The sequence below is a fragment of the Symphalangus syndactylus genome, chromosome 9 (genome assembly GCF_028878055.3).
Source record: "Symphalangus syndactylus isolate Jambi chromosome 9, NHGRI_mSymSyn1-v2.1_pri, whole genome shotgun sequence".
Lineage (NCBI taxonomy): Eukaryota > Metazoa > Chordata > Mammalia > Primates > Hylobatidae > Symphalangus > Symphalangus syndactylus.
The window spans coordinates 41312937-41339168 of NC_072431.2; the positions used below are offsets into that span (position 1 = coordinate 41312937).

Genomic DNA, 26232 nt, shown 5'->3' on the forward strand with positions numbered 1-26232 from the left:
AAACAAGGTAAAAGGAACCAGGAAATAAAAGAGATGTAAATAAAGTTATTAAAATAAAGAGGTGTTTTTTGTAAGAAAGCGTAAAGGGAAATAATTTCATATGAGAAAGAATCTCTTATGGTAAATTTAGTCCTAGAGTAAAATGACTAGTTGCTTAGGAAAGAGGGATGTTCAAAACAAACCAGAAAGTACAAGCATGTCATGAATGGTCTGTGTAAGTCACAATAAGAGGATTTATTTTTTTAAAAACCCAAAACTTTCATATGATCAAGTTGTCATATTATTATTTAAGTTTTGGGTTGCTTAGGAAAAAAACTGAGATTAAAATTTTTTGACTAAGTTTATTACATCCATCTATTTTTCATCTCTCTGTATGCACTTTTAAAATACTTGTGACACTGCATTACAGGGCTTTGACTCCTGGGTCTAAAAAGGACAGCAACTCCTACTGCATTGTAAACACTGACAGCAATTAAAGCCCCATTTTCAGGCCCTGTAGGAGATGCCAATCAAAATAAACTGCATTCCTAAGACACAGGGCCAGAAATTAATGCTATTTCAACTCTAGGCCCAGGAACTATCAAGGAAAAGGTGCGCATTTGAGATTGTAAGGGCTGATTTTGAAAGATAAAATAAGTTCAGTTTCTCTATAAAGTAATCATTAATGTTAAAGGCACAGTGATGCAAGACTAGCATATTGGCCCCTGTGTCAAATTAACAAGGTTTTCTTGAAGCATTAACTGACTCCTCAATAAAGGTTATAAAAGGTTTATGGAAGTTGTATCTTATGGTCAAGATTAAAATTTTATAGATTGTTTATAAAATTTCAAAAAACAAATTTAATTGGCTTCATGCTGTTTTTATTAGAGCTTATTGTTTGGAACGTTAAGTCTCCTTTCTCAAAGAATGAAGGTTTTTGCCTCTTTTAAATCCTTGAGTTATCACTTTGGTTAAATGAATGATCTTATTTTGTGATATCAAGAGCTTTTAACCTTTGATATTTGATGAACCTTCCAAAATCAAATTATAAATTATGTCTTTTTCTAACCTAATCAATCCTTTAAGATATTAAGTTCCTTAAAGTTCAAAGATGACATCGTTTGGTTTATCTGGCATAAATATTATACAGGAAACATTGTCAAAGATGAAATGGTGTTTGGTTTTCTTTAGGCTGTATTTATATAAATATATGGTATCTGTTCCAAAATCATGGGAACTCCTATAATTCTGATATGACTTACTGTACATTATCGGTAATACTTATAATTGTTATGTTAAATTATTGTGTGCTACAGATGTAACAAATTTCCTTGTCAATTGTGTCTTTGACCATGGCTGCCCTAAAGTTTTTTGTCATCTGCAGACAATTGTTGTCTTGTTTTTGTCCTCTTTAGGAGGTGGTTTTATAATCTGCTATAAAACTCTAACGGGTGTTCTTAAATGCTGGTTTCTGATAACTTTGGAGATTGTGACATTAGAATAGAGGAAAAAACTTTCAGGACTCTCACGGAGAGCTGAAATGTTCATGAATATCAAGCAGAACAGGAGTTAACTATGTAAACTGAACTGATAGAAGACTAATCTTTTTTATTTTTGCTTTAAATGTTGCTGATGCTTTGTTTTGCTTTTTTCAGAGTCAAGGAAACTTTTCTTTTGAGCTATTGACAGCTTTAACAATTTATTATACTCCTATGAACACAATTTGGAGCATATCTGTTTCCCTCTACCTGATTTCTCCAGAATTTGGAAACTATTTGTGCATATTCTTAACTTATGGCAATACAGTTATTTGCAAAACTGCAATAAGAATCTGTTTTCGTTTTGCAACAGGACACAAATGGAGACATTGGTTATTTTACCAAGGCTTTAATGGTGTGCTTTCCTTTAAGGAATCAAACTTGACTTATGGAGTCAATAAAAGCCCTTGGGGAAACTGGTCTCATACCTTCCCTGTACAGGGTTCCTGACCTGTGGTAAGTAAAGAATGTCACTTTCTGACAGGCCCAGGAGCTCCAAGTTTATCTTGGAACCTCAAGAGGAAAGGATCACCCAACTCATAGGTATTAGGTGGCACAAATTCATGGCTGGGCTCAGCTTTAAAAAAGTCTTATCTGAGATTCCTTCTATGGAACAAAGTCCCACCAAAGACAATTTAAAAGCCTATGTAAAAAATAATTATTCTTGCTGCACGGTATGCAAATAATTAGGACAAGTATAATAAAGCAAATCAGTCCTACCATGCTTTGTCTTTAAAAATGGGAAACTGGAGAGAGAAAAATTATGTTTTAAAAACTGTAGTACATCTGTTGTTAGATTCTAGTCTTGTCTGATTTTTTCAGTTTTATTATTTTCTACAGTTTGGACTGAATTCTAATTTTTTTTGGCTATAAGTTTTCAAAATAATGTTTTTAATTTTTTTCCTTTTCCCCCCATTTTTCCTAATTTGGAGTCACTGAAAACAAAGCTGTGCTTTTGTAAAGCTCTGCAAACTGAAACTAGACAACTTGAACTTCAGAAGAAAATAACAGCAACCTATTTACATACGTAAGCCACTTTCATACCTGCCTACTGATGTATGGACTTCAGAGTAATGTGGCCTACATTGATTTTCCAAAATGGTTCTTTTGTTTATTGTTGTTGTTCTCCCTTCCTCCCCCTATTTTCTCTTCATAGGACATGAGACTTCACAACCTAAAAATGAGCTTTCCTAATAACTCAGGACCTACCTGTCTAGGAATAAATCATCGTAGCCATGAGATATCAGATAAAAGACTAAACCTGGAACCAGAGACTAATTTGCTCCAAACGATTTTTTTTTTGAGACAGAGAATGGATCTATCGTGCTGGCTGGAGTGCAGTGGCATGATCTCAGCTCACTGCAATCTCTGCCTCTCAGGTTCAAGTGATTCTCTTGCCTCGGCCTCCTGTAGCTAGGATTACAGGCGTGCACCACCACACCCAGCTAATTTTTGTATCTTTAGTAGAGATGAGGTTTCACTATGTTAGCTAGGCTGGTCTTGAACTCCTGACCTCATGTGATCCACATGCCTCAGGCTCCCTTAATGCTGTGATTACAGGTGTGAGCCACCATGCTCGGTCTTCAAAAGATTTTTCAAAAGAAAAGGGGGGAAATGTGAAAGAAAAATATCTTGGGCCCCCCAAATGATTAAGCTAAAGGGAAAAGTCAAACTGGGAACTGCTTAGAGCAAACCTGCCTCCCATTCTATTCAAAGTCTGCTCACTGAGATAAACTCCTGTCTGATTGCCTGCTTTGGAGAGGCTAATCAGAAACTGGAAAGAATGCAACCACTTGTCACTTATCTACCTATGACCTGGAAGCCCTGCTCTCCACTTCAAGTTGTCCTGCCTTTCCAGACCCAACCAATGTTCATTGTACATACATTGATTGATGTCTCATGTCTCCCTAAAATGTATAAAACCAAACTGTGCTCTGACCACCTTGGGCACATGTTGTCAAGACCTCCTGAGGCTGTGTCACGGGTGTGTGCCCTTAACCTTGGCAAAATAAACTTTCTAAATTAACTGAGGCCCATCTCAAATTTTGGGGGTTCACAGTCCCTTGGGTAAACGTTCAACAAACCAGAGCCTCACCCTTTCTTGCTGATACCCTGAGTCATACAGTGCTCAAAAAGTTTTGTTAATTTTGACAAACCACAACCTATACATTGAGTTTTAAATCCCATTTTCTTCACTGTCAATACAATTCAAAGTTTTAATATTTTTCTCAAGTTTCAAATCACCCCACACACTGTACAGTAAGTCTTCACTTAACACCACGGACAGGTTCCTGGAAACTGCAATTTTAAGTGAAATGACATACTGCAGGTCCTCAAATAACATTATTTCCTTCACTGTGATTTCATTATGACATAGATGAGAAAAAGAAAATTGGTTTCATTATACGCCATTTTGCTTAAAATCGTAGTCTCTAAGAACCCATAGATGACGTTAAGTGAAGACTGACTTCATTTCTTTCAACCTCTTTCTTTTCCTCCCTCATTCCTTCGCTCATTCAGCAGAGACTGAGAGATGACCAAGTGCCAGGAAGTGTGCTGCCCTAGAACTCACATTCAGGTGAGAGATATAAATAATGAATTCCAACTCCAAAGGAGAAGGGAAGTAATGGGAAGCTGTACAAAGGCCCGCAGGCACCCAGCCCTGCCCGCTGTGTTCCCCAGCTGAAGTCCAGAGCCATAATTACCACTAGCACAGCGCTCTGCAGCACGGCCTCTGAGCTCTCCTTTGCTCTTGCTCTCTGCTCCTCACTCCCTCCCCACACACCCACAGCTCCCAGAGGTGAACTTTACAGTGTGTTAGCACTGTGCTAGCACTCTGCATACATTAGCTCATTTAATGCAACCACACAATGAAGCAAACATTATTATCTCCATTTTGCATAGAAGGAAACTGAGGCTGGGGCAAACTAAGTGGTGTGCTGGTAAGTGGCAGAGCTGCCTCATTTAACCATGACCCTACACTGCCTCATGAACCTGAAACACACGTGAGCCCAGGATACAGGTGGTGGTCATTTTCTTGAAGGTTAAAAATCTCTTTACCACGGATTTCCATTTCAAAGCTGCAATGTTTCAGGAAGAGATTTTTTTGAAAAGAGAAAAAGTAGCTCTTTTCTGAGTGTTCTAATGGTTGAATAGAAAATGCGGGGTTGGTAGGCCAGGAAGCTGTCATCACCTCTCTTCATTATACTAATTGCTCTGAAGATGAAATAAGGTTTGTTTCTCCCTTCTTATCCTACTCACAGTCCTAGCTCTGCTACTTCAGAATAGCATCTGCTATGGGTCAAGGGAGGCTTTTTCCCCCCTCATTATACAGAGACTAAAACAGGCCCATAGCACCACAGCACGTGAATAACTCACCCTGGTCCACAGCCAGTGAGAGGTAGCCCAATGTCCCAGCAACTGTCCTCATTCGTCAGGGTGCCCCAGTGGCTGCCTTTATTTCAGCCAGGCATGTCTTACTCTCCCATACAAGCAGTTCTCACTCTAACCTTTGTATAATATTTTTTTTTCACAATTTCTTCCCATCCTAGAACAGCCTCTTCCTTCCAATACCCACCATACTATCTGGGCATATTTAGGCCTCTATGCCCACTCCAGCCTAGTCTCTGTCCCCTTTACTGTCACTGCCCTGGACCTCACCAGAGATTAGCATCAGTGTCCCGTTTTATGACCTAATTATGTCACGTGCATTGCACTTGCCTGCTGCAATACATGCCAGCCTGCTCGGGCAAGGCCAAATCTTCTATTATAATACTACAGGGATATTCCCATAGCAATGTAGTTCTGAGGCCATAGGAGAGATGGATACATAGTTTGTTGCTGAAGTCTGTATAATCTACTAGGCTTAAAGCATCTCTTTTCTGCATATTTTCAAGCAGGGATGCTGAATTCTACATGTAATGATATGTTACAGACTCTACACACATTGGAACTTCTCACATCCTCTCAACCCACCTCTTACTCCAGCCCCCTCTGCAGCCTGTTTCCCCCAGCTGTCCCCCACTCCCCAACTCTCTGAGAAACAACCTGACAGCGCCTCACCTTTTGCCATGCTATGCACCCAGGGCTTCTCAGAGACAAGGTATGGGGCCATGCCTGAAACTCACCACTGCTGTAGAACAGTGCAGAGGAGTTAATAACCCTAGGATCTCCCTTACCAACAGGGATGGATAAAGTCCATGGATAAACGCTTGCCCCTTTTGTCCTCGACAGACAGTTCTGAGGCTCTCTGAGGTTCTTGCAGTACTGAGCACCTTTTGTTAAGGCAGTGGCCAAGGCAACCACTTTCCCTTCTTTCCCATTTGGCTCTGACCTTCAATCTGGCTCCCTGCTAGGCATTTCCTTCCAGGCTCTGCTTTCTGCCCCTCCCCGCCCCCTCTCTTATGTTTTAATGACCAATGTCAAGGTCCCGCTGAGGAAAGGTCTTATATGAGCCTGTTCTCAGAATATTAAACGCTTCCAGTGTTCTGCTGGTTATTTGAAGGAGGACAGAACGACTACATTCTAGCCAGGGCTGTCCTACTTACTAGAGAGTAACTTTTGCTGGATTAGGAAGTAACCTAGAGCAAAGCACTTCGACTTTCTGGGCAGGGTTTCTCAGCTGTAAAAATGGGATAATAGGGACCCCGGCTACTTTGCGGGGCTTGGGGGTTCAAAGGAGTTGGAAAGAGGAGGTTATTTCAAAACCGAAGGAGCTGAACAGTAGAAGAATCTTCGGGTTACTCTGGGGCAAGGAAGGTGGAGACCATGGCGTGGCCCCTTAGGGGTCTCCAGTGCTCCACATGTCAAAGGAGTCCAGGGCCCTCCCAAAGCGCCTGCGTCGCGGAGCAGCTGGGTTCACTCTAGGCTGCCCGCTGCAAACCCGCTGTGTTTACCAGAATCCAGGTGGTTTGCAAACCCGGATGTCAGGCTCCTTGTCCTGGAGATTCTCAAATCGCTCACCCGCAACTCCTCTTCGGCCTCCCCCAGAAAGGAGAGAGCGGGGATGCAGGCGGAAGGAGCGGAGAGTGTGCCACGAAAAGCCTCACTCCCCCTATCCCCACCCCAAAGGCAGGAATTTCTGGGAAGGGCAGATGGCTCACCCCTCCTCCTCCTTCCCCAAGCCGCAGTGAGCGGGGCGGGGAAAACCTCCGCGACTTTCCCGCGTCCCAGCCCAGAGCCCCGAGTGTCCGTTCACTGTGGAGACAGGGGTGGCGGAGTGTGTGTCCAGGGCTCGGGGCTGCAGAGGCCTCCGGAGGGGTGGGGCGCGGAAGAGGCTACGGATGCGCCTCCGCGCGGCAGGGCCGGGTGCTTGGCGCGCGGCTCTGGGCTCCAGGGACAAGGGGCTCCCGGCGAGCCCAGTGGTTAGCGATGCTGCTGTCGGCGTCGCTGCTGCTGCTGCTGCTGGGGTCGCCGCGGGGCTGCGCCGAGGGTGTGGCGGCGGCGCTCACCCCAGAGCGGCTCCTGGAGTGGCAGGGTGAGTCTCCCAGGGTCGGGGACTGGATCGGTACGTTAGGGAGGGGGGTCGGGCTGGTCGAAGGAGAGGAAGAAGGGGTGAAGCTAGGGGCCAAGCTGGCGGGCAAGGGCGGCCGTGTTTGTAGGGGTTCGTGTGTCAGCAGTCCTGAGCATGGGGGGAGGGGTGGTGTCCTGCAGCCTCTTGTCTAGGCCCAGCACCTCACTCCCGCGGCCCGGCACCCTCCTGGCTCCTGCGGGGGTCGGGCGGCGGGGACGGGGGGCCTTGGTCTCGTAGGCAACTTCTCTCGGCTCTGGCACCCGGAGCCCGCCCGGGATAGGAGTGTCGGAGAAGTTTCAAAACGGAAACTTTCCGAGAGCTGCCTATTTGGGACGATCACATCTCGGATAAATGATGGCAAAAAGATGGCTCAGTTCGTCCCCTTGCAAAGCAAGCGCTCAGGGTCTGCGTCGCCACTCGGAGAGTGACCCCCAAGCCAGGCCTCCCCAGTCCATCCCTTCCTGAAGGAAAACTTTTTTTGTTTGTTTGTTTTTTGAGACAGGGTCTTGCTCTGTCGCCCAGGCTGTGGTGTAATGGCGGGATCCCGGCTCACTGCAGCCTCCGCCTCCCGGCGTCAAGCGATCCCCCCACCTCAGCCTCCCGAGTAGCTGGGACCACAGGTGTGTGCCCCCACGCCCAGCAAAATTTTTGTATTTTTGGTGGAGACGGGGTTTCACCATGTTGCCCAGGCTGGTCTCGAACTCCTGGGCTCAAGTGATCCGCCCACCTCAGCCTCCCAAAGTTCTGGGATTACAGGTCTAACCCACCAAACCCCGCCTGAAAACATCACACCAGGTGAGGGAGAGGAGCCCCAGTGGCTCCATGAACCGTGTGATCTGGAGCCTTTATGCCTTAGTCTCTCTCAGTGGAAAAATGGGGTTCAATTCAGCAAACACTTATTGAACACCTACTACACATGAGACTCAGAAGGATGTGTAAAGAGACGGAGGAGAGATTTCTGGCCTGCAGGGGCCCGCATTCGAGAATGGGCCACCTCAGGCAGAGAAGCCTGTGCCTAAGTGCAGAAGTCCATATATGCAAGTAGGAGGGGGACAAGAGGGAGTTAAATATGCCAGGAGGAGCCTCCAGACAGCGTCCATCCTCTCTGCCTTTGGAGGTAAGTTTGGAGAGAAGGGGTAACACAAGATGTGATCAATATCTGCGTTCACAGTTTTTCCTCCCCAGTAGAATATGTCTACATTTTTGAGATAGTCTTTTCTAGACTGTGTTTCCTAAGCTCCCTGGAGGCTTAATCAGGGGCAGGTAGAACAAGACCATTCTTATTCTAAAGTGACCAAAGTCAGAGATGCTCTTACCTTCTTGGTCAATTCAGAAAATTGCTCCTGTGGATGCACATCTGATCCTGTAGTATGTATGATTCCTTCCCACTAAGTTTACCATGCAGTGGTTATTCATTTGCATTTTAAAATGTGGGTTTCGCCTGGGCACTAGGTGGTAGAATAGGGCAGCAGCCCACAGGACAGAAGTTGGACTGGGCCACACAGAGAGTATGTGCTGGTGATCCTCCGAGCAAAGGGCTAATCCCTTCTATATGTAGCAGACCCAAATCCTGGCCTGAGACAAATTCTCATCAGTGCCTTCTTTTTAGTAGTCAAAGACACTCTGAAATTAGAGCCATCTGCTAGCCCTTGTACCTACCAGGTGCAATTTGCACATCTGAAAAGGTTGACATAGTTGGCATAGAGATTCTTCAGATATGAAAATGCTGCTGCTGATTTTCCAAGGAGCACAGAGGTTATGTACCATTCCTCGCACAGGCTCCCTCCCTGACTCCAGTCACCTGCATCAGTAGAATTTCAAGTGTAAGCTGGACAGGCTTGAAGTCAAGTTTTTATTGTCAATACAAAATGGAAAGACAAAATCTTAACATTGAAAAGGACCTGAGACATTGTCTACTCTAGCCCTCTATTCTTCAGATGTGGAAGTTGAGGTATGGCTGCTGTGTAGTTAGCCATGCTTTGGGGTGCCTCAGTTTACCGCTGTGTTCACTGTACCACATTGACTCACTTTAGCCACAATTGACATCCACAGAGCAACTGAGAGAAAAATGCACACTCATTTTCATTTCCAATCCACTAATATTGGCTATGTAATAATGCACAGCAGATTATACATACAGCATTTTTTATCTGAATTGTTTGATATGTATTATTTGTAGATCTGGTATGTATTATAAGCATGCCAGCCTTGGGAGGCAGATGATGGATTGTATTGTGATGATTTTCCAATGATTTATCAATAATTCTTGATATGGTTTGGCTATGCCCCCACCCAAATCTCAACTTGAATTGTATCTCCCAGAATTCCCACGTGTTGTGGGAGGGACCCAGGGGGAGGTAACTGAATTATGGGAGCCAATCTTTCCCATGCTATTCTCGTGACAGTGAATAAGTCTCACAAGATCTGATGGGTTTATTAGGGGTTTCTGCTTTTGCTTCTTCCTCATTTTTCTCTTGCCGCTGCCTTTCGCCTCCCACCATGATTCTGAGGCCTCCCCAGCCATGTTGAACTGTGAGTCCAACTAAACCTCTTTTTCTTCCCAGTCTTGGGTATGTCTTTTTCAGCAGTGTAAAAATGGACTAATACAATTCTGTATTCAAAAGTCAGTAGATACAGTATTATATAGTAGTTAAGTTCTCGGGCTTCAGAGCTAGACGATCTGAGTTCAAATCCTGACTATGCCATTTACCATCCGTGTGACCCTGGACAGGTATTTTGCCCGTCAGTAGCTCAGTTTCCTCATCTGTAAAATGGAGCTAGTAATAGTACATATCTAAGTGTTGTCCTTTTGCTGCCCTCTCACCATGGCGCCCTCTTCCTCTGGCCGATCCAGACATTTTGACAGGTTTGACCGCCTAACAATTATTTACTACAATGCACAGCGCTGTACTTGGCAGGTCTGAAGCTCACCTCCTCCTACCTCTAGTTCAGGCAGCCCCAACCTCTGGGACACCTACCAGTTTGTGGCCTGTTAGGAACTGGGCCACACAACAGAAGGTGAGCAACAGTGAACAAAAGAGACGTCATCTGTATTTACAGCTGCTCCCCATCCCTCACATTACTGTCTGAGCTCCACCTCCTGTCAGACCAGTGGTGGCATTAGATTCTCAAAGGAGCATAAACCCTATTGTGAACTGTGCACGTGAGGGATCTAGGTTGCAAGCTCCTTATGATAATCTAATGCCTGATGATCTGTCACTGTCTCCCATCACCCCAGATGGGACCATCTAGTTGCAGGAAAACAAACTCAGGGCTCCCACTGATTCTACATTATGGTGAGCTGTATAATTACTTCGTTATATATTACAATGTAATAATAATAGAAATAAAGTGCACAATAAATGTAATGCACTTGAGTCATCCCAAAACCATCCCCCACCCCACCACCCCATTGGTCTGTGGAAAATTTGTCTTCTACAAAACCAGTGCCTGGGGCAGAAAAGGTGGGGGACCTTTGCTCTAGCTGGTTATTGCAAGGAGCCTGATTGTGCTTTGTTTTCCCTGATCAGAATCCGAGCCCTTCTTCTAGCAAGTGCTAAGACACGCTAACTTCACTCACTCAAGTACTCTAGATACAAAGAGGACGAGGGGAAAAAGAAGAAGGGGATGGAGCATCCTGGTGAAAACTGGGCATAGTTATTGCTAAGTGAAATGATTGGGGGCAAGTAAAAGGGTTTTGAAGCTTTGTTGAGGGTTGAAAAATGATAAATGTGAAATGGTCCCCAACTAATATATTGTAGGAGAGTTTCCTTCTGTAGTGCTCAGCTTCCCGGAGCAGGAGTGGAAAGAACCTAAGTCTGTGTCAGTGCCTGGGGACACTCAGGGTAGGCTCTTCTAAATGATCTGTGATCAAAGGAGGTGAAGGTGCTGATGAGTGTGTGGTCAGTGTGCTTGCCATCAGGTCCTATCTAGGGAGAAGAAAGTGAAACAGGGTTCGGTGTACGGGGTGTCTCTCGACATGCTGCGCCAACGGAAAGAGGGGTAGGGGCTGATGGCCTCAGTCATTCATTATCTGTCAGGCAATATGTGCTTTATCTCCCTGTTTTAGTTGGGTTCATCCAAAAGCAATTCGTGAGACATGTTTTCATTAGGGTGCAAGTAGTTTTTTTTTTGGAGGTGATTCTAGGAAGCATGGTAAGGGAGTGAGGACATGAGACCAGGGAGGGAAGAAAGCCACCACAGGCCACTGGGGCCCAGTTTCACAAAGGACCCTTTGAGGAACTGTATAGAACTCAGTGGACCCACCAACAGGCAGGAAGCTGAAGTATTTATCCACCAACTCCCACCTTTCATTGACTAAGGTCACTCCTGGGACATTCACCCCCTGGTGCTCCTGGTCTCTCTCAGGCAGAGAGCCACAGAAAATCAGTGGGAGTGCATAGGGACTGTCTGCAGGTGAGTGAGCTCCAGGTTAGAGGGTGTGAGGAGGAAACCAATAGAATCTGCTACCCACCTCCAGATTGGGGAGGTAAAAACATGAGTAGGATATGACACTGGCCCCAAGAGGCTGAGAGTCCAGGGACAGATACAGAAACATAAACAATTACAAAACAGCTAGAGAGATCTTATGATAACCAGGGATGAGCAAAGTGCTGAAGGCATGCAGGGGAGGCACTGGCCTGGGGAGCTGGAGGCTCATAAAAAGACATTTGTTTTCCTAAAGGATAAGTAGGCAGTTACCATATAGGAAAAAGAAGACTGAGCATTCCTGGGAACTCGTATTTCATGTGCAAAGGCACAAGATCACGTGTCAGGCAACAGTAAAAGTTCAGTGAGCTGAAAGTTCCCTTCTGAGCTCTTTTGGATTCAAGGAAAGAGGCCCACTGAAGGTCACTCAGGCAAACATGGAGTTGGTTGTAATGGTCCCAGGATCTCAAGGGGGACCCAGGACAGGTTCTTCAGGGCAGCCAGGCCTCCTGGGAAACAGGCACTGGCCACTGACATGAAGCATTACTTTATCTGTTTCTCTCTGTCTCTGGGGCTCTATGGTGGTTCCCGCTTGGTTGTTCTTTCTGTTGACTGTTTCTTTGGCTTTGACTAGCAGGACTTTCCTGTGTAGCTCCCTTACCTTCCTGGGAAGAGTCCCTTAATTTCCTAGGAGAGGGGTCCGGTTGCACTCTTCACAGTATGCTAGCCAGTTCCTGTGCTCTGCCCTCGAGTCGAAGGCCTTACCCTGGCTAATTGGCCATGGTAGAGGCAGGAGGTGGACTTAGGGATGGATGCTGCTTCATCCAGGGCTGTGGATGCCGTAGACCACCAGAGTAGGGTCCCAGGCAAAACAAGAAGCAGTGACATGTCTATATTTGGAAGCATGAGAGAGATGAGGAAGAGTTTGGTTGGAGGCACCCTGCTTCTGGAAAAAGTCTGGCTGAGTGAATTGGGTACTGCTGAGAAGGGCCCTGTGGGTTTGCACAAAGGGGAACCAGATTGCATGTTTAAGTTTAGAAGTGCCATTTTCAGTTCGAGACTTGAAGAGGGTCTCCTGTCACCTTGAAGAGGGTAATTCTGGAGGGCAGCAAAGAAACCGTCTGGATAGTTAAAGCTGAGCTAAGTCAGTCCCAATAGGAGGATTGAGGAGCAGAAAGTTTGGGTTCAAGAAACAGGGTTTAAAAAGAGGAAAATATATATTTAAAAACAACAACAAAAGAAAACAGTTAGTGAAAGTTAGATGAGGGAAAGTTGCAGAATAGGAGAGGTAGTGGTTATAGAGTGCAAAATCCAAGTTTTGGAGATGGACCTATTCTTGGTAGTGACCAGATCCAAGATATGGTTGTGGGAGTGGTCACCAAAGTGGAGAAGAGGCAAAAGAAGGTCCTCACAGCAGAGGAGGTCAAGGAGCCCAATGTCTAGAGCAAAGCTAGAGTTCAGTAGAGTTTGGGACTCTTTTGTCAGCAAGCCACAATAAGAAATACATTTTACATCACAACCCACAGCATATAGGTCTACATATGTATAACTGAAACAATGTTTCATTTTTTTAAAAATACCCTTACCTAATATGACATGCTGCTACATTTCCTCCTGTTCCATTCTGTTTTGTTTTGTCTCCCTGGTCATAACACGTTCAGTTGATTTCATGACCATAAATGGGCCACAACCTGCAGTGGGGAAAGCATGGAGTCAGAGTGTTGGGTCATCTGTGTGGAAGCTAAAGTGGCTTTGGGGTGTGGAGAACAGCGGGGAGTCTGCTGGTATCAAAGCCATGGTGAATGTGGGGAAGAGTGGTTCAGGGCAGAGGGCCCCAGTGGTGAGGAAGGAGGGTAGCTGCCACCTTCTGCAAGAGGGCGATGAGAGCCAATACCTGGAGGCGGCAGTGGGGAGAAGCTGTAGCCCTGAGATTTCCCGCATAGCTTCTGTTTCTAATACAAAGGTAAAAATGCCCCTCTACTGCTTCTAGTATTTTCTAACAGTTGGGGCGTCGTTAATCTTTGTTGTTTAATTTACATCAACACATTGTCTCCTCATCAAAACAGGTAGGCAGTATTAATACATACCCTTCTTTTCCAGATGAAGAAGGGTTAAGTAACTTGTGCCCACAAGAGCTTGCAGCATGGGGATTCGAACCAAGCACTCAGCACTAATGCAAAGGATCCCTGAATAGCCTGGTGACCCCATGGTATGGTTCATTCTGTATCCTGCTGCATGACAGGAGCATGCGATTTGGTTTCACAGCAGGAAGAACAGGAGGCCGCCTCTTGCTCTCTGCAACTCCTCCTTTTCCAAACCCCTCCTTCCACATGTGGGAGTGATATTTTCCTAAAGCAGAAATGTGCAAAGCTACTGATTTATGTGTAATTCTAGGCAATTCTGATGTCCCTAGGCAATGAGCCATTCTACTAATCTGGAAATGGAATTTCAGTAAAAGCATGATAGTGTTTAGCTGCCCTTCCTGGCCATGAATCATGCTAGCCATCTTGACTCCATTTCTCCCATTTCTGTTTGTCATCCCTCAGCATTTCTTCCCCTTCATACTTTTCTCATCCCACCTTCTCTGCCTGGCTCCTTTCCTGGCAAGCCTTTGTGAGTCAGCATAGATGTCCAGTTTTCCTGGTCCTATTTACTCTTTCTCTTTAAGCCTCTAACTCTTTTCCTATTGTTGGTTGTCACAGTAACTGATGCCACACAATGCAGGTTCCAAGCCCATGACAGGAAAGATGGGGCCACACAGATAGCTTAGTTGTCCCTGCAGCTCCCCTTCTTTGACCTAACAATCTGCTTATTTATATCAAGTTTTCTGAAGAAACAATCCCCTTGTGTTGCCTCTTCTGAACTCAATCCTAACGCTGCAAATCCTCATGTAATCTATCAAAGTAATCGATTTAAGACATTTATAAACCTTCCCTCCATTTTTTTTTAGAAATTATCCTTGAGAGCCTTTTGGAGATGTTCCAACGCATAGCTAGGAGCATAAATTATGTTTTGAATTGATCAAAGCAAAAAGAAATATTATTGTTCATAAAATAAACAAAACAACACCATATAAACACTATATTAAGTCATTTAGGGAAAAACATTTTACAAAGCCACTCCAGAAAATTAGAAAATTATGACTAGAATTTCTGTAACTTGGGTTCTGTGACACAGAGCTAAACAAGACAGAAAAGTCATAGCCACTTGGCTTTTTAATTTATGATACTTTCCAGACAACTACAGTTCCAAAGAAATATGGAAATAAAATAGTGTTACCACTTCTAGTTTTTGGTATTCTGCTCTTGAGAACTTTTCAATTATGAAAATATAAACAGGAAACTCGAAGTAATTATTTAACTATAAACATTTTTTCATTTTGCTGCTCTTTGGCACCATTCATATTCAAAGTTAAGATTGGTTTTTATTTTTATTAATATTTACAAAGTGATCATCATGACTGAGATAATCCCTATCAAGGTCTTGTGAGGCCAGCACTATTATTTTTTTCTTTTTATTATAAAATTTAAACTTTTTGTAAAGAAGGAGTCTTGCTATGTTGCCCAGGCTGGTCTTAAACTCCTGGTCTCAAGCTGTCCTCCAGCCCAGGCCTCCCAGAGTGCTGGGATTGCAGGTGTGAACTACACACCCAGCCCCAGCATTACTATTAAAACCATTGTGCAGATGGGAAAACCAAGGCAGATACTCTTCTAGTTTTAAGCAGTTCTGCCCTAAAAGAAGTGCTCTGTAGTTTGCCAAGGTCTTTTTTACATAATGTTAACCTTGTTCAAATGCAAACAAGGAGAGCTTCATGGGGATGTAACCAGTGCAGTTGCGCAGGGCCCTATACTCAGAAGGGCCTTCCTTCTACTTGGGGTTTAAAGCTCCATGGTTTGGGGTCTTGGGATTCGTAATCATTTCTATCTTTGAATTTGTGTGCTGCACATGCTGTCCAATGGAACAATGGATCTCAAGCCAGAGGTTTGGAGCCTCTGTTCAATTCTGCCTGGTGTCCCCTGTCTACCTCCCCGGGATGGGTTCTCATATGCCTCCTCCCAACTCCTGCCCCACAATTGCTGCTGCCTTCTGCACACAGTGGCAACCAGGTTGCATTGAAGTTGGGGGACTAGAGGCCTGGGCCCTGGGAGTGGATGCCTTGTAGCATTTTGGGGCAGTGCAAGGCAGTATTTGTCACCACTGGACTGATATCACTTCTGTGGGTTCTGTAAGGGCTGAGTGAGAACCTCTCATGTATCCTCAATCTAGGTACTGTATTCTAAGCACGTTATAGCTCAGAGGTTGCAATCTCTTGTGGGCCCATTGGGAAAGGGACATTGACTTGACTTCCCCGTGTCCAGCCAAGACCACATATTTTCATTGTACCCTGGACCCTGCAAATGATGTAGACAGCCTGAATAAGAATGATAGGGATGGTTAGGATTTGAATTGTTTCCCCCCCCCCTCCACCAAATTCATATAAAAATGAGACTTTACTTGGAGATAGGGTCTTCATAGAGGTAAACAAGTTAAAATGAGGCAGTTAGGGTAGCCCTAGTCTATTATGACTGGTATACTCATAAGAAGGGGAAACTTGGACACAGAAATATGCATAGAGAGATGATGTGAAGAGACACAGGGAGAAGATGGTCCTCTAGGGACCAAGGAGAGAATCCAGGAATGCATTCTTCCCTCACAGCCCTTAGAAGGAACCAACCCTGCCACACTTGATCTCATGCTTCCAGCCTCCAGAATTATGAGAAAAGAAATTTCCGTCACTGAAGCCACTCAGTTTGTGGTATTTTGTTATGGCAACTCTAGTAGCAAACCGATACAGGGACTAGCACTCTATCTACCACAAAAGTTGTTTTTTTGTTTGTTTGTTTGTTTGTTTGTTTTAACATTTCTACCTTGCACTTTAGTAATTGTTTTTTCCTTTAATGGGCATACTCTCAAATTAGCTAAGATGGATAGCTCATTGTAAGCACGTTTGTTTTCAGTAATGCCATATCATTTCCAGAGTTGTTTTGGTTGATGTTGGAGTTGTTTTCTGGTTTTGTTGGTTTTCATGACCCAGTCTTTGAATCATTTCCCCCAGGGATTTAATATGCAGGCATCTTAACAGTGTTCTGTCTTTTTGTCCTTGCCCTAACTTGCACTTCGTAATGAGGCGCCCTTTTGACTGAGATGGTATATTTTCAACTGTCTATAAGATAGTCACAGAGCTGCTGTGAATAATGATTTTTACACCAGCAATGTCTGTTAAGTACTTTCCAGTTAAATAAAGGCAAAACAATGGGAGAATAGACTAAAAGCTAAAAGGAAGAAAAATGTTTTCAACTCAGTTTAAAAATTCATTGGTAAGATACAGAGGTCTAGCAAAGAATCACGGAAGAGAGAAGATTTTCTGCCAGGGTCAGCAACTGCTAAATGCGGACAGAGCAGGAGGACAGAGGAGGGAACAGGAATGGCCAGGGAGTGACAAGGACAGTCTGCAAGGGTTAACCCCTCCTGGCACAGGGGTTGGTAACAGGCAATTTGAAGCCTCACAGAACTGCAGTCCGGTGGCACTAATTATGCTGGGTTTCATTTTCCCACATGTGAGAAAGACTATTGTGTGCCTCATGGAACTTGGAGAGGCAATTTGAGGAGATTAGAGAGAAAAAGGAAGAGAACATGTAAAAAGATTTAGCAAGAGCAGTCCATGGCCCTGTGGAGATGGTGATTATCTAGGTTCAGAAGCTGTAGGAAAATAAAGAAGGCTAAGAGTTAAGGACAATGCTAGGACAGGGAAAGAGAAGAAAGTTCTGAGACAGGACAAAGAGGTTTTTTAAAAAAATGTACTTGGGTAACTTTTTAGTTGATTAATAGAAGGCAATTGACAGGAACTCAAAAGTTTCAGAATAAGAGACACATGAAAACTCAGATGATTTGAGATAAAATGCACATTTCCATGCAGAGAGAGGTAGGAAGGGCTGGCCCACTTTTCACTTTGTTCCATGGATCTGTTCTTTGAAGAACCATGCACATGCTGCTTGCTGCAAGCATGAGAAATTCCTCACTTATTGGTTTGAAAGGTCATATTAAGAATCCAGATTTTCTGCATCACTCGGCCATGAATAGGACTTGATTCAGCAGCTTACAGTATCCCTTCCTGCTACTGAGTAATCTTAGGAACGCAATCAGCTCTGAATCCATTGTTCACTAGACAGAACAGATAGAGACAAACCCAAATTTGTGAAGCTGGAAAAGGTCAATACATCTCAAGAGAGAAGCTGCTCATCTTCAGATTGGTTACAGAGGAGAGATGCCCTCCCCATTTCCTTCTGGACTGCGTCCCTGCTGAAACCTAAATACTGTCAGAACAGCAAGGAAATGGACAGAGTCAAGACAGGCTGCCGGGCAGGAAGGGTGTGAGCCCAGCACTAGCTCTGTGGGTAGATGGAGTAGAGCAATTTCAAACCTATGGACTGGGGTAGGAGATTGAAATTGGGTTGTAGCCTGCATGCTGTGGCTTTCTAATAGCTTGTGTTAAGCATTGCACTTGATGTGAACCATGCACTGGAACTTTTCCTTCCAGTTCCCTTAATGGAGCAGCACAGAGACTGACTTTATGTGTATAGTTGGATTAGGTGAACATCTTCATGGTGTAATTTATTGAATACCAGAAAGTCCTTTGTTTGCCTAAAATGCCACCATTAAAATTGTTGTTTTATTGTTTCTTTCAAGTGTTTTTTGTTAAAAATGCAGAAACTTCACAAAGGCTTAACAGTACAAATCTTATCTTACTCACTTAACACTTCAAACCTTCATTCAGCTAGTTCTAAGAGAAGAGCTGTCTAAAGCTAAAGGGAACACCAAAGGCAAGTAGAGGTGATCAGAAGGGGTGCAGATGGTCAAGTGGAGGGGCCTCAGGAGAAACTTCCTGTAGATACCTCCAGTCTGCTGTTCACACAGACAGATCAAACTGCAATAACGGCCCCAGGCTTTAGACTCCAACCTCATGGCACCCCCTTTTGCTTATATCTCCTATGTCAAAATACATTTTGGCATTAGGGTATAATTTTTTTCTGTGCATTTCAGGGATTCCCAGGGAGAATGTCATTTCCTTGCAGGCAAACACTGTGACATATATATCCTTCTGTCTGCAGGGTTCCCAAACCATGCCACATCAAGCACTTGATAGATCTTTGTCGTCTGAAATTTCAAGTCAGCTACTTCGAAATGTTTGGCAACAATCTATAGCAGTTTATTTACTTCTTTCTAAGTTATAAATGATTGCATGTAAATAAAGCTACAGCTGGACTGAATATAGTAGATAGATATAAAACTTCTAAGACAAAAATGGATTTGGAAAAAAAAAAGTGAAAGAATGGTTCGGTTAAATAATCTTTACAGTTCCATCCAGCTCTGAAGTTCATGGTTCGGGGTTTATGGGTGAAGTGAGTCTCCTCTGCCACACCTGTCTTCCTTCCAGCACTGCCCTGCTTTCTCCTCCCTAGAAAGTGGGGAAGAACATGTGTGTGCAACTCCCCACTCAGAGTCTGGTGACACTGAGGGGTCTTGTCCACCTCACATGTGACATCAGTTGAAGAGCCAGTTCAGGTCTTCAATTTGGGTTTATTTTCTTTCTCTTATTTGTTATCACTTGGTTTTTTAAATCTTTTAAAATAATTGCTTATTTTCTTTTGTTTTAAGTTCCAGGATTCAGGTGCAGGACGTGCAGGTTTGTTGCATAGGGAAATGTGTGCCATGGTGCTTTCCTGCACCTATCATCCCATCATCTAGGTATTAAGCCCACATGCATTAGCTCTTTCTCCTGATGCTTTCCCTTCCCCTGCCCCTGCCACAGGCCTCAGTGCGTGTTGTTTCCCTCCCTGTGTCCGTGTGTTCTCATTGTTCAGCTCCCACTTATAAGTGTTATCACTTGTTTTTAAGAACTTATTTTATTTGTTTGTTGTTTGTTTGTTTTGAGACACAATCTTGCTCTGTCCCCCAGGTTGAAGTGCAGTGGCACGATCTTGGCTCACTGCAGCCTCCACCTCCCGGGTTCAAGTGATTCTTGTGCCTCAGCTTCCCGAGTAGCTGGGAATACAGGCACGCATCACCACGCCCAGCTAATTTTTGTATTCTTAGTAGAGACCTCAAGTCATTCGCCTGCCTTGGCCTCCCAAAGTGCTGGGATTACAGGTGTGAGCCACCACGCCCCACCATTAAGGGCTTATTTTAAATGCAATTATAATGTTTTCTTTGGAACTGATGGAACTCCCTTCTTTTCATTAGCTAGGCAAATTCCCATGATTCCAGAACAAATATATACAGTTTCAAAGGACAGATATTAAGGCAAATAATTTCTGTCTATCTCTAGCATCTTACCCAGTGTCTATGAAGTAGCTGGCATCCAATGAAAGCTAGTTGAATGAATGAATGTTCCATATGCAGTCATAAAGGTAATACCCTAAACTTTGGTTTAACGGTTGATCAAGGAAACATTCTCCTCCCACTCCTTAGAAGAGTACACGTTATCTTATGGGGCCAAAGAGTGGATCTGAAATGATCTCCTCCTAAATGAACTCAAAAGTAGAAAGTAGAACCACTGTCTTCCATGGATTTTATTTAAAAAAAAAGGATAGAAATTAGCTTATAAGTTTCTTCTAATAAATCAATCCTTTTTCTCCTCCTAAACTTATAATTATGAAGGGAAGTATAATAACATTTTCCTGCAAAGAGATTTAGTAATTCTGGCAGTACTTCATTAATCACTTAATCAGTGTTCAAGCAGAACTGATGTCCTTGACATGTATAATCAATCTTGATTCCTCCCACATTTGATTTTCATCTTTTAAAAAATCCAACAACTACACACACTAAGGATTGGTGGCTTATTTTCACATTATAGTTTTGTTAGAGACATTATGTGCATATAATAACAATCAGAATATTGATACCTGTATTAAGTCTCCTCACAGTCTATTTGAAAGTAATTCTTTTCTCTTCAGTGAATGTATGGAGATTAACAGTGCTAGGAACATATTCTATTATAACTTAATGGAAAAATGGGCTCAATTCATTTTTTAATTTAGTGTATTTGGAGGCAGCATGTTGATTATTATTGGTGCACCAGATCTACTTGCCTATGGCACATTCTGAAGAACTTTTCTAAAGCTATTTCCTAAAGGCAGCTGGCATGGAAATATAAGTAGCACCCCAAAATTAAGCAGCAATGGATTAGGTGTGTCTAATATGTTCTGCTTTGGAAAGGTATTTTTATGATTGCTGGTGTGACTACAGAAGTTCCAATTTCTGCCACTCTTTTTCTCTTAACACTTATTAATTTGGAAGTTTAAAAGCATTGTTGGCCAGGCATGGTGGCTCACACCTGTAGTCCCAGCACTTTGGGAGGCCAAGGTGGGAGGACTGCTTGAGCCCAGGAGTTTGAGACCATCCTGGGCAATATATTGAGATCCCATCTCTACCAAAAACAAACAAACAAAAAATTAGCCAGGCATGGTTGTACACACCTGTAATCCCAGATACTCAGGAGGCTGAGGTGGGAGGATCAGTTGAGCCTGGGAGGCCGAGGCCTCAGTGAGCCATGACAGTGCCACTGCACTCCAGCCTGGGTGACAGAGCAGGACCTTGTTTCAAACCCACCGCCCCACACGATATTTATTCACCCCAAATGTTAGGTTTGTAATTTTCATGTCCACTTATTCACAGACCACCCATTCCGCCATCTACACACTGCTTGTGAACACCATGTATTTTTCTCTTTCCTATTAAAAAACCTACAGTGTAGACCTTACAGGTGGGTGATGCAGAAAATCAACAGATGAAGGCTCTTAATTCATCATTGCCCACATATTTGAACAAAGGAGGCAAAGATTTTGTTATCTGGTTGTTTAAAGAGTATTTTTCCTCCATAAAAGGTGATAACGTGGTGTCTCAGGATTGTTTAAAACTAAAATGTCTGCACCCACTGTGTGCTGCAGAAACTGCAGTAAAAATAAGCTTTTGTGCTAACAGTGTAAGAGGAGAAGCCTTTGAGGGATGCTGAGATTAGCACTCTGTAGGTTAAACCAGGTCTGCCGCTGGATCTATAGACCAAGAATCAGGAAGTCAGAGGAATAAAGTAATAATGATAGCTCCCATTTCCTGAGGCTTTTCATGGTAGTATGTGGTGTGCTTTTCACGGGTTATTCAATGGAATATCCTTAACATCCCTAAGAGGTCAGTACCATACATATTCCCAGTTCAAGGAGGAAAGATGAGGCTCACTGAGATGGAGCAATCTGCCCAAAGTTACACAGTGGGTCCATGACAGCTCCACGTGACTCCAGAGCTCTCAACCACTAGCCAGGTTGTCTACACACCTATCCGAGGTGTATAAACTGAGGCACAGTCAGTATGTTGCAGAGCTTATAATACATTTGAAGATATATATTAGGTAGAAGCTGAACTACAAAACCATTATAGTAAAATAATTATCCTTTAATGAAAAATTAATGAACTCTAGGTTAGCTAGAAAGTAATTAGTAGGTTACAACAGAAATTAAGGTAAACATTCTACCCGGGCATGAAAAGGTGAAAAAGAGAGTTGAACAGAAGGTTAATTATCGGACTCCATATCACATTGACGAGAGGTGAATTTGATTTTGAATCACTATTACTAATAACCATGCAGACAAGGCCCTCATTAGGAAAACAGATTTCCTCGTCTAAATGAAATCTCCCTAAAACCATTCATTTTCCCCACCCCACCCCCTCTCTTTTGCTGTGATGTACGGTGATCAAAGCAATTCTCTGACAACTAATTCAACTCCTCAAATCTATGGCTATAGGTAAGGTCATCAATTATTAAATGAGGTATAGCATTTATTAATACATTGACAATCTTTTTGAAACAGTGTCTTAAGTGATTTTGGTTACTGTAAATCAGTTCTCCTCAGGCTGATTAACTTTGGAGAAACCAAAAGAACGTTTACCAGAATGAAGCATTGTTCTCTCGTGGATCCGTGAGAAGGCCTGTCCTGCACTGTCCCAAACCTCTCCAAAGCCACTGCCTGTACCTGTTCTGCCCTCCATGACATGACCTGCCCTAAACCCCAGACATTCGAGGGAACCCTATCATGTCCCTTCAGAGTTTTGAAGAATAGACAGGAAGTGAAATAGAAGAGGGGAACCTAGCTACTGGGAGAACAAAAGAGCGCCTGGGCCTGACCAGTCATGAACTGAGGTGACTTAAGCAGCCAAAGGCTGAAGCAGCAGCAGCCGGTGTGTTTCATCAACAGCAAGCACTGACTGAATTTCCACCATGTGCCCAGCACACTCCATGCTTAGACCAAAGAAATGAGACTTGGTTTCCATCTTCAAAAAGCCTGTGAGAAAACAAGTTCATAACTGTTGAGTACTAGGTGACTTCCAGGCCCGCAACTTGGGTTAAGTCAGGTAGCAGGCTGGCAGCTAACATGTATTCCCCAGCTGGGTCCCACAGCTTTTCCACAGGAAACTCACCCAAATCCCATCTTCCAGCTCCAGGGAGGAGAGCTTAGGGGCATATCGCAAAATGCCTGCTTTCTCCACCTGTCCATATGGCCTCTGGTTTCTGCCACCGTAATGGTGGTCCGTCACCTCTTGTGTTTCGAGGTGTGGTGCCATAGCTAGTGGCCTGGGCATCTACCTGCTTCTGCCTGCCCCACCCAGCAAGCCATCTCCTACTAAGAGTCTATCCCCATAGCAAGAGGTCCCCACCTCTACCCTTGTACTCCTGAGAAACATTGTGTTCTGACCAGTATTGAATCCTGTATCAGATCACAAAGCAGCATTTCATTGATAGCCTTTCGGTTTTCTATAGGAACTTGATGGTAGAGAGTTTCATTCAGTGGCTCTGGATTCAGCAGCTGTGTTCCTAACATTCAGGCACTTGTCTGAGAAAGACAGTGTTGTCATATCCATTGGCACCCAGTGTCCCTCCCTGGGAGCCCTGAGTATTATTACCAATCCCTTTCTCTAACCAATTGTGTGAGCACACCTTCTCTGTCAGTAACAGACCGGAGTGGATTGACAGGTAACCCTTGTTCCTATATGGCCAATGAGGTCTTAGGTCAGAGCTCTCCCATTAGCTCCAGTAAGACCTTTTATGCTTCCCAAGAAACTCTTCTGTTTTATGCAAATAAAGCCCTTCAGGTGGACCCTGCCCAACAACTCCAGATCTGTGGGAAATGGCTGGCAACTGTCGCATATCACACTTAGATATGCACACTGAGATCCTCATGACGCTAGTTAATTATATATGAAAATTTCATGCCACGTCTTTGATTTTTGTTTCAGATAAAGGAATATTTGTTATCCAAAGTGAGAGTCTCAAGAAATGCATTCAAGCAGGTAAATCGGTACTGACCCTGGAGAACTGCAAGCAAGCAAACAAGCACATGCTGTGGAAATGGGTTTCAAACCATGGCCTCTTTAACATAGGAGGCAGCGGTTGCCTGGGCCTGAATTTCTCCGCCCCAGAGCAGCCATTAAGCTTATATGAATGTGACTCCACCCTCGTTTCCTTGCGGTGGCGCTGTAACAGGAAGATGATCACAGGCCCGCTGCAATACTCCGTCCAGGTGGCGCCTGACAACACAGTGGTGGCCTCACGGAAGTATTTTCATAAGTGGATTTCTTATGGGCCAGGTGGTGGAGACATTTGTGAATATCTACACAAAGGTAAAAATAATTTAAAGAAGCATTCAGAGAATGTTTTTTTAAAGTTTGCCTATAAGTAAAGATTTGTAAAGCATTATGTGAAAGAAGTACACAAAGCCTGGATCCTCAAGGGACTTCTGCTAAATACGTTTTAGTTGCTTCCTTGCTTATGGTAAAAGGGTTATGAGAGTCTCAGAATGGACATACTACATTCTGCTAAAAAAGCAGAACTTCTCAGAATTTAAAGGTATTGGGAGGAAAAACACTTAACTGACTCTGGGAATCAATGGAAAGGAGGAGAAAGAACAAGCAGACAGGAGGGAGAGTGAAAAGGAAGGTGGAAGGGAAAGATCTTTGAAGACTTTTGTCATGACAAATATAATAACCTCTCCTCCCCTGCCGCCATTTCTCTTATTGTAAAAACTCATCCCCACCTATGGAGGTATGTGTCCAGGGCACCTCCAATGCCTCCTGATGCTGGCTGGCATTCATGTGATAATCATGTTGCAAGTCACTTGAAGATAAATGACAGATTATTGTTAGGGGTTATTTGGTGTGTGCCAAGCATGGTTGGTGGGGAAGCATGATTTAGAGGGGAATTTCATTTTCTATGGTTATTTTTGTCATTTCTAAACAGAAAAAAAAAATGAAAGTTACATAGTTAAATTCTAAAATCTCAAACCTATCCCTCGGGGTTTGTTTGGTAGCTCACTCTATCCATCCATCCATCCATTCATCCTGCATTTTTATATAGCACTGCTAACAAATCCACCCCATATTCATCAGGCTCTGGGCTAGGCACCTGGTTTACAAAGGTCCACAGGACAGGCGGAGCCCCTCCCCTTGTGCTGCTCTGTAGAATTATGCTTTCACAAGATCATATTCTCCTAAGAATTCTGTATGGTCCTGGGAAGCAGAGCAAGGAACTCCTAAAGAAGAAATGATTAAAAAGAGACAGAGCCAAAGGCCAGGCATTTTCAAGACTCGCTAACATAAAGCAAGTGCTGCAAACCAGCACTCTGAATAATCTACAGTTCTGAAGAGGAACTTGATATTTTGCTTTATATTAACTTTTTAGCCACATACTCACACTCCTGGTGCATGCAGGGGAAGATTCTGGGGAACATATGCTTCTGAGTAGAAGGAAGGGGACTGAAAGAAAAGGGCATGTCCTGAAATACCTACGGCTCCTAAATAGCCCTAACTGCTAAGGCGGGTGACTGGTGACATGTCTTGAGCTCAGGTCAGCCCCTGCCAATTGTGGGAAAGAGGTGGGGCTCTCCACTGCTGGTCCTTTTGCCCCAGGACCTACCATTGGCAGCCGCAGTTGAGTCATGAAAAGTTTTTGTTGATTCCTGATTAAGGCCAAGAATGGCCAAGTATTGCAATACCCTGCGAAGGCAGCCAGCAGGCCACGTCTGCACGGTCAGCTCCGTCTAGACCACTGAGAAGCCACCGAGCCACCTGTCTCGCTTCACCCTCTCCCCATGTCGGCTGTTTGCCCCCTTGCACCCTCAGTGATTCTTTAAAAATGTAAATCTGATCCTGTCACTTTCCCATTCAAAACCCACAAGAGACTTGCCCCCACCCTCAGGGTAGAGGCCAAAGCCCACAGTATGGCAGGGAGACAGTATGGCAGGCGCCCTATGTGCGCTGACACTCCAGTACGTCCCTGGTTCCCCTTCCCAGAGGGCCTCCTTCCTCTTCTTCATTCACCCCTCACCTGTTCGTGTCTCAGGGTCTTTTTACTTGCTGTTCCTTCTGCTGGATCACCTCTTTTCTAAAGACCTGCACACTCAGGTCACCCAGTTCCCATTCAGAGAGGCCTTTCACTGCCCATCCTGTCCAAAGTAGTGCCCTGTGCCCCTCCACCCCGTCTCTCCCTCTCTCTTTCTCTCTCTCTCTCTCTCCCTCTGTCTCACACATACATACACACACACACACACGCACACACACCCCACTCTGTCTTCTTATCCTATTTATTTTTCATCATGGCACTTAACGCTACCTGCAATGATACTGTATGTTTACTCGTATATTTGCTTTCTCTTTCTCTCTCCTTGCTAGAATAGAAGTTCCACATAA

General features: G+C 44.0%; 1 protein-coding gene across 2 annotated transcripts in view; it reads left to right on the forward strand.

Moving 5' to 3' along the window:
• Positions 1–6708: 6708 nt before the first annotated feature.
• Positions 6709–26232, forward strand: part of PLA2R1 (phospholipase A2 receptor 1) — a 118677-nt gene continuing 99153 nt past the window's right edge. For both annotated transcript variants that reach the window (XM_055291987.2, XM_063609478.1), the window contains exons 1-2: positions 6709–6993; positions 23785–24168. In XM_055291987.2, coding sequence (XP_055147962.1) covers positions 6888–6993; positions 23785–24168 — 490 coding nt within the window. In that variant the 5' untranslated portion in view covers positions 6709–6887. The remainder of the gene's footprint in view (positions 6994–23784; positions 24169–26232) is intronic.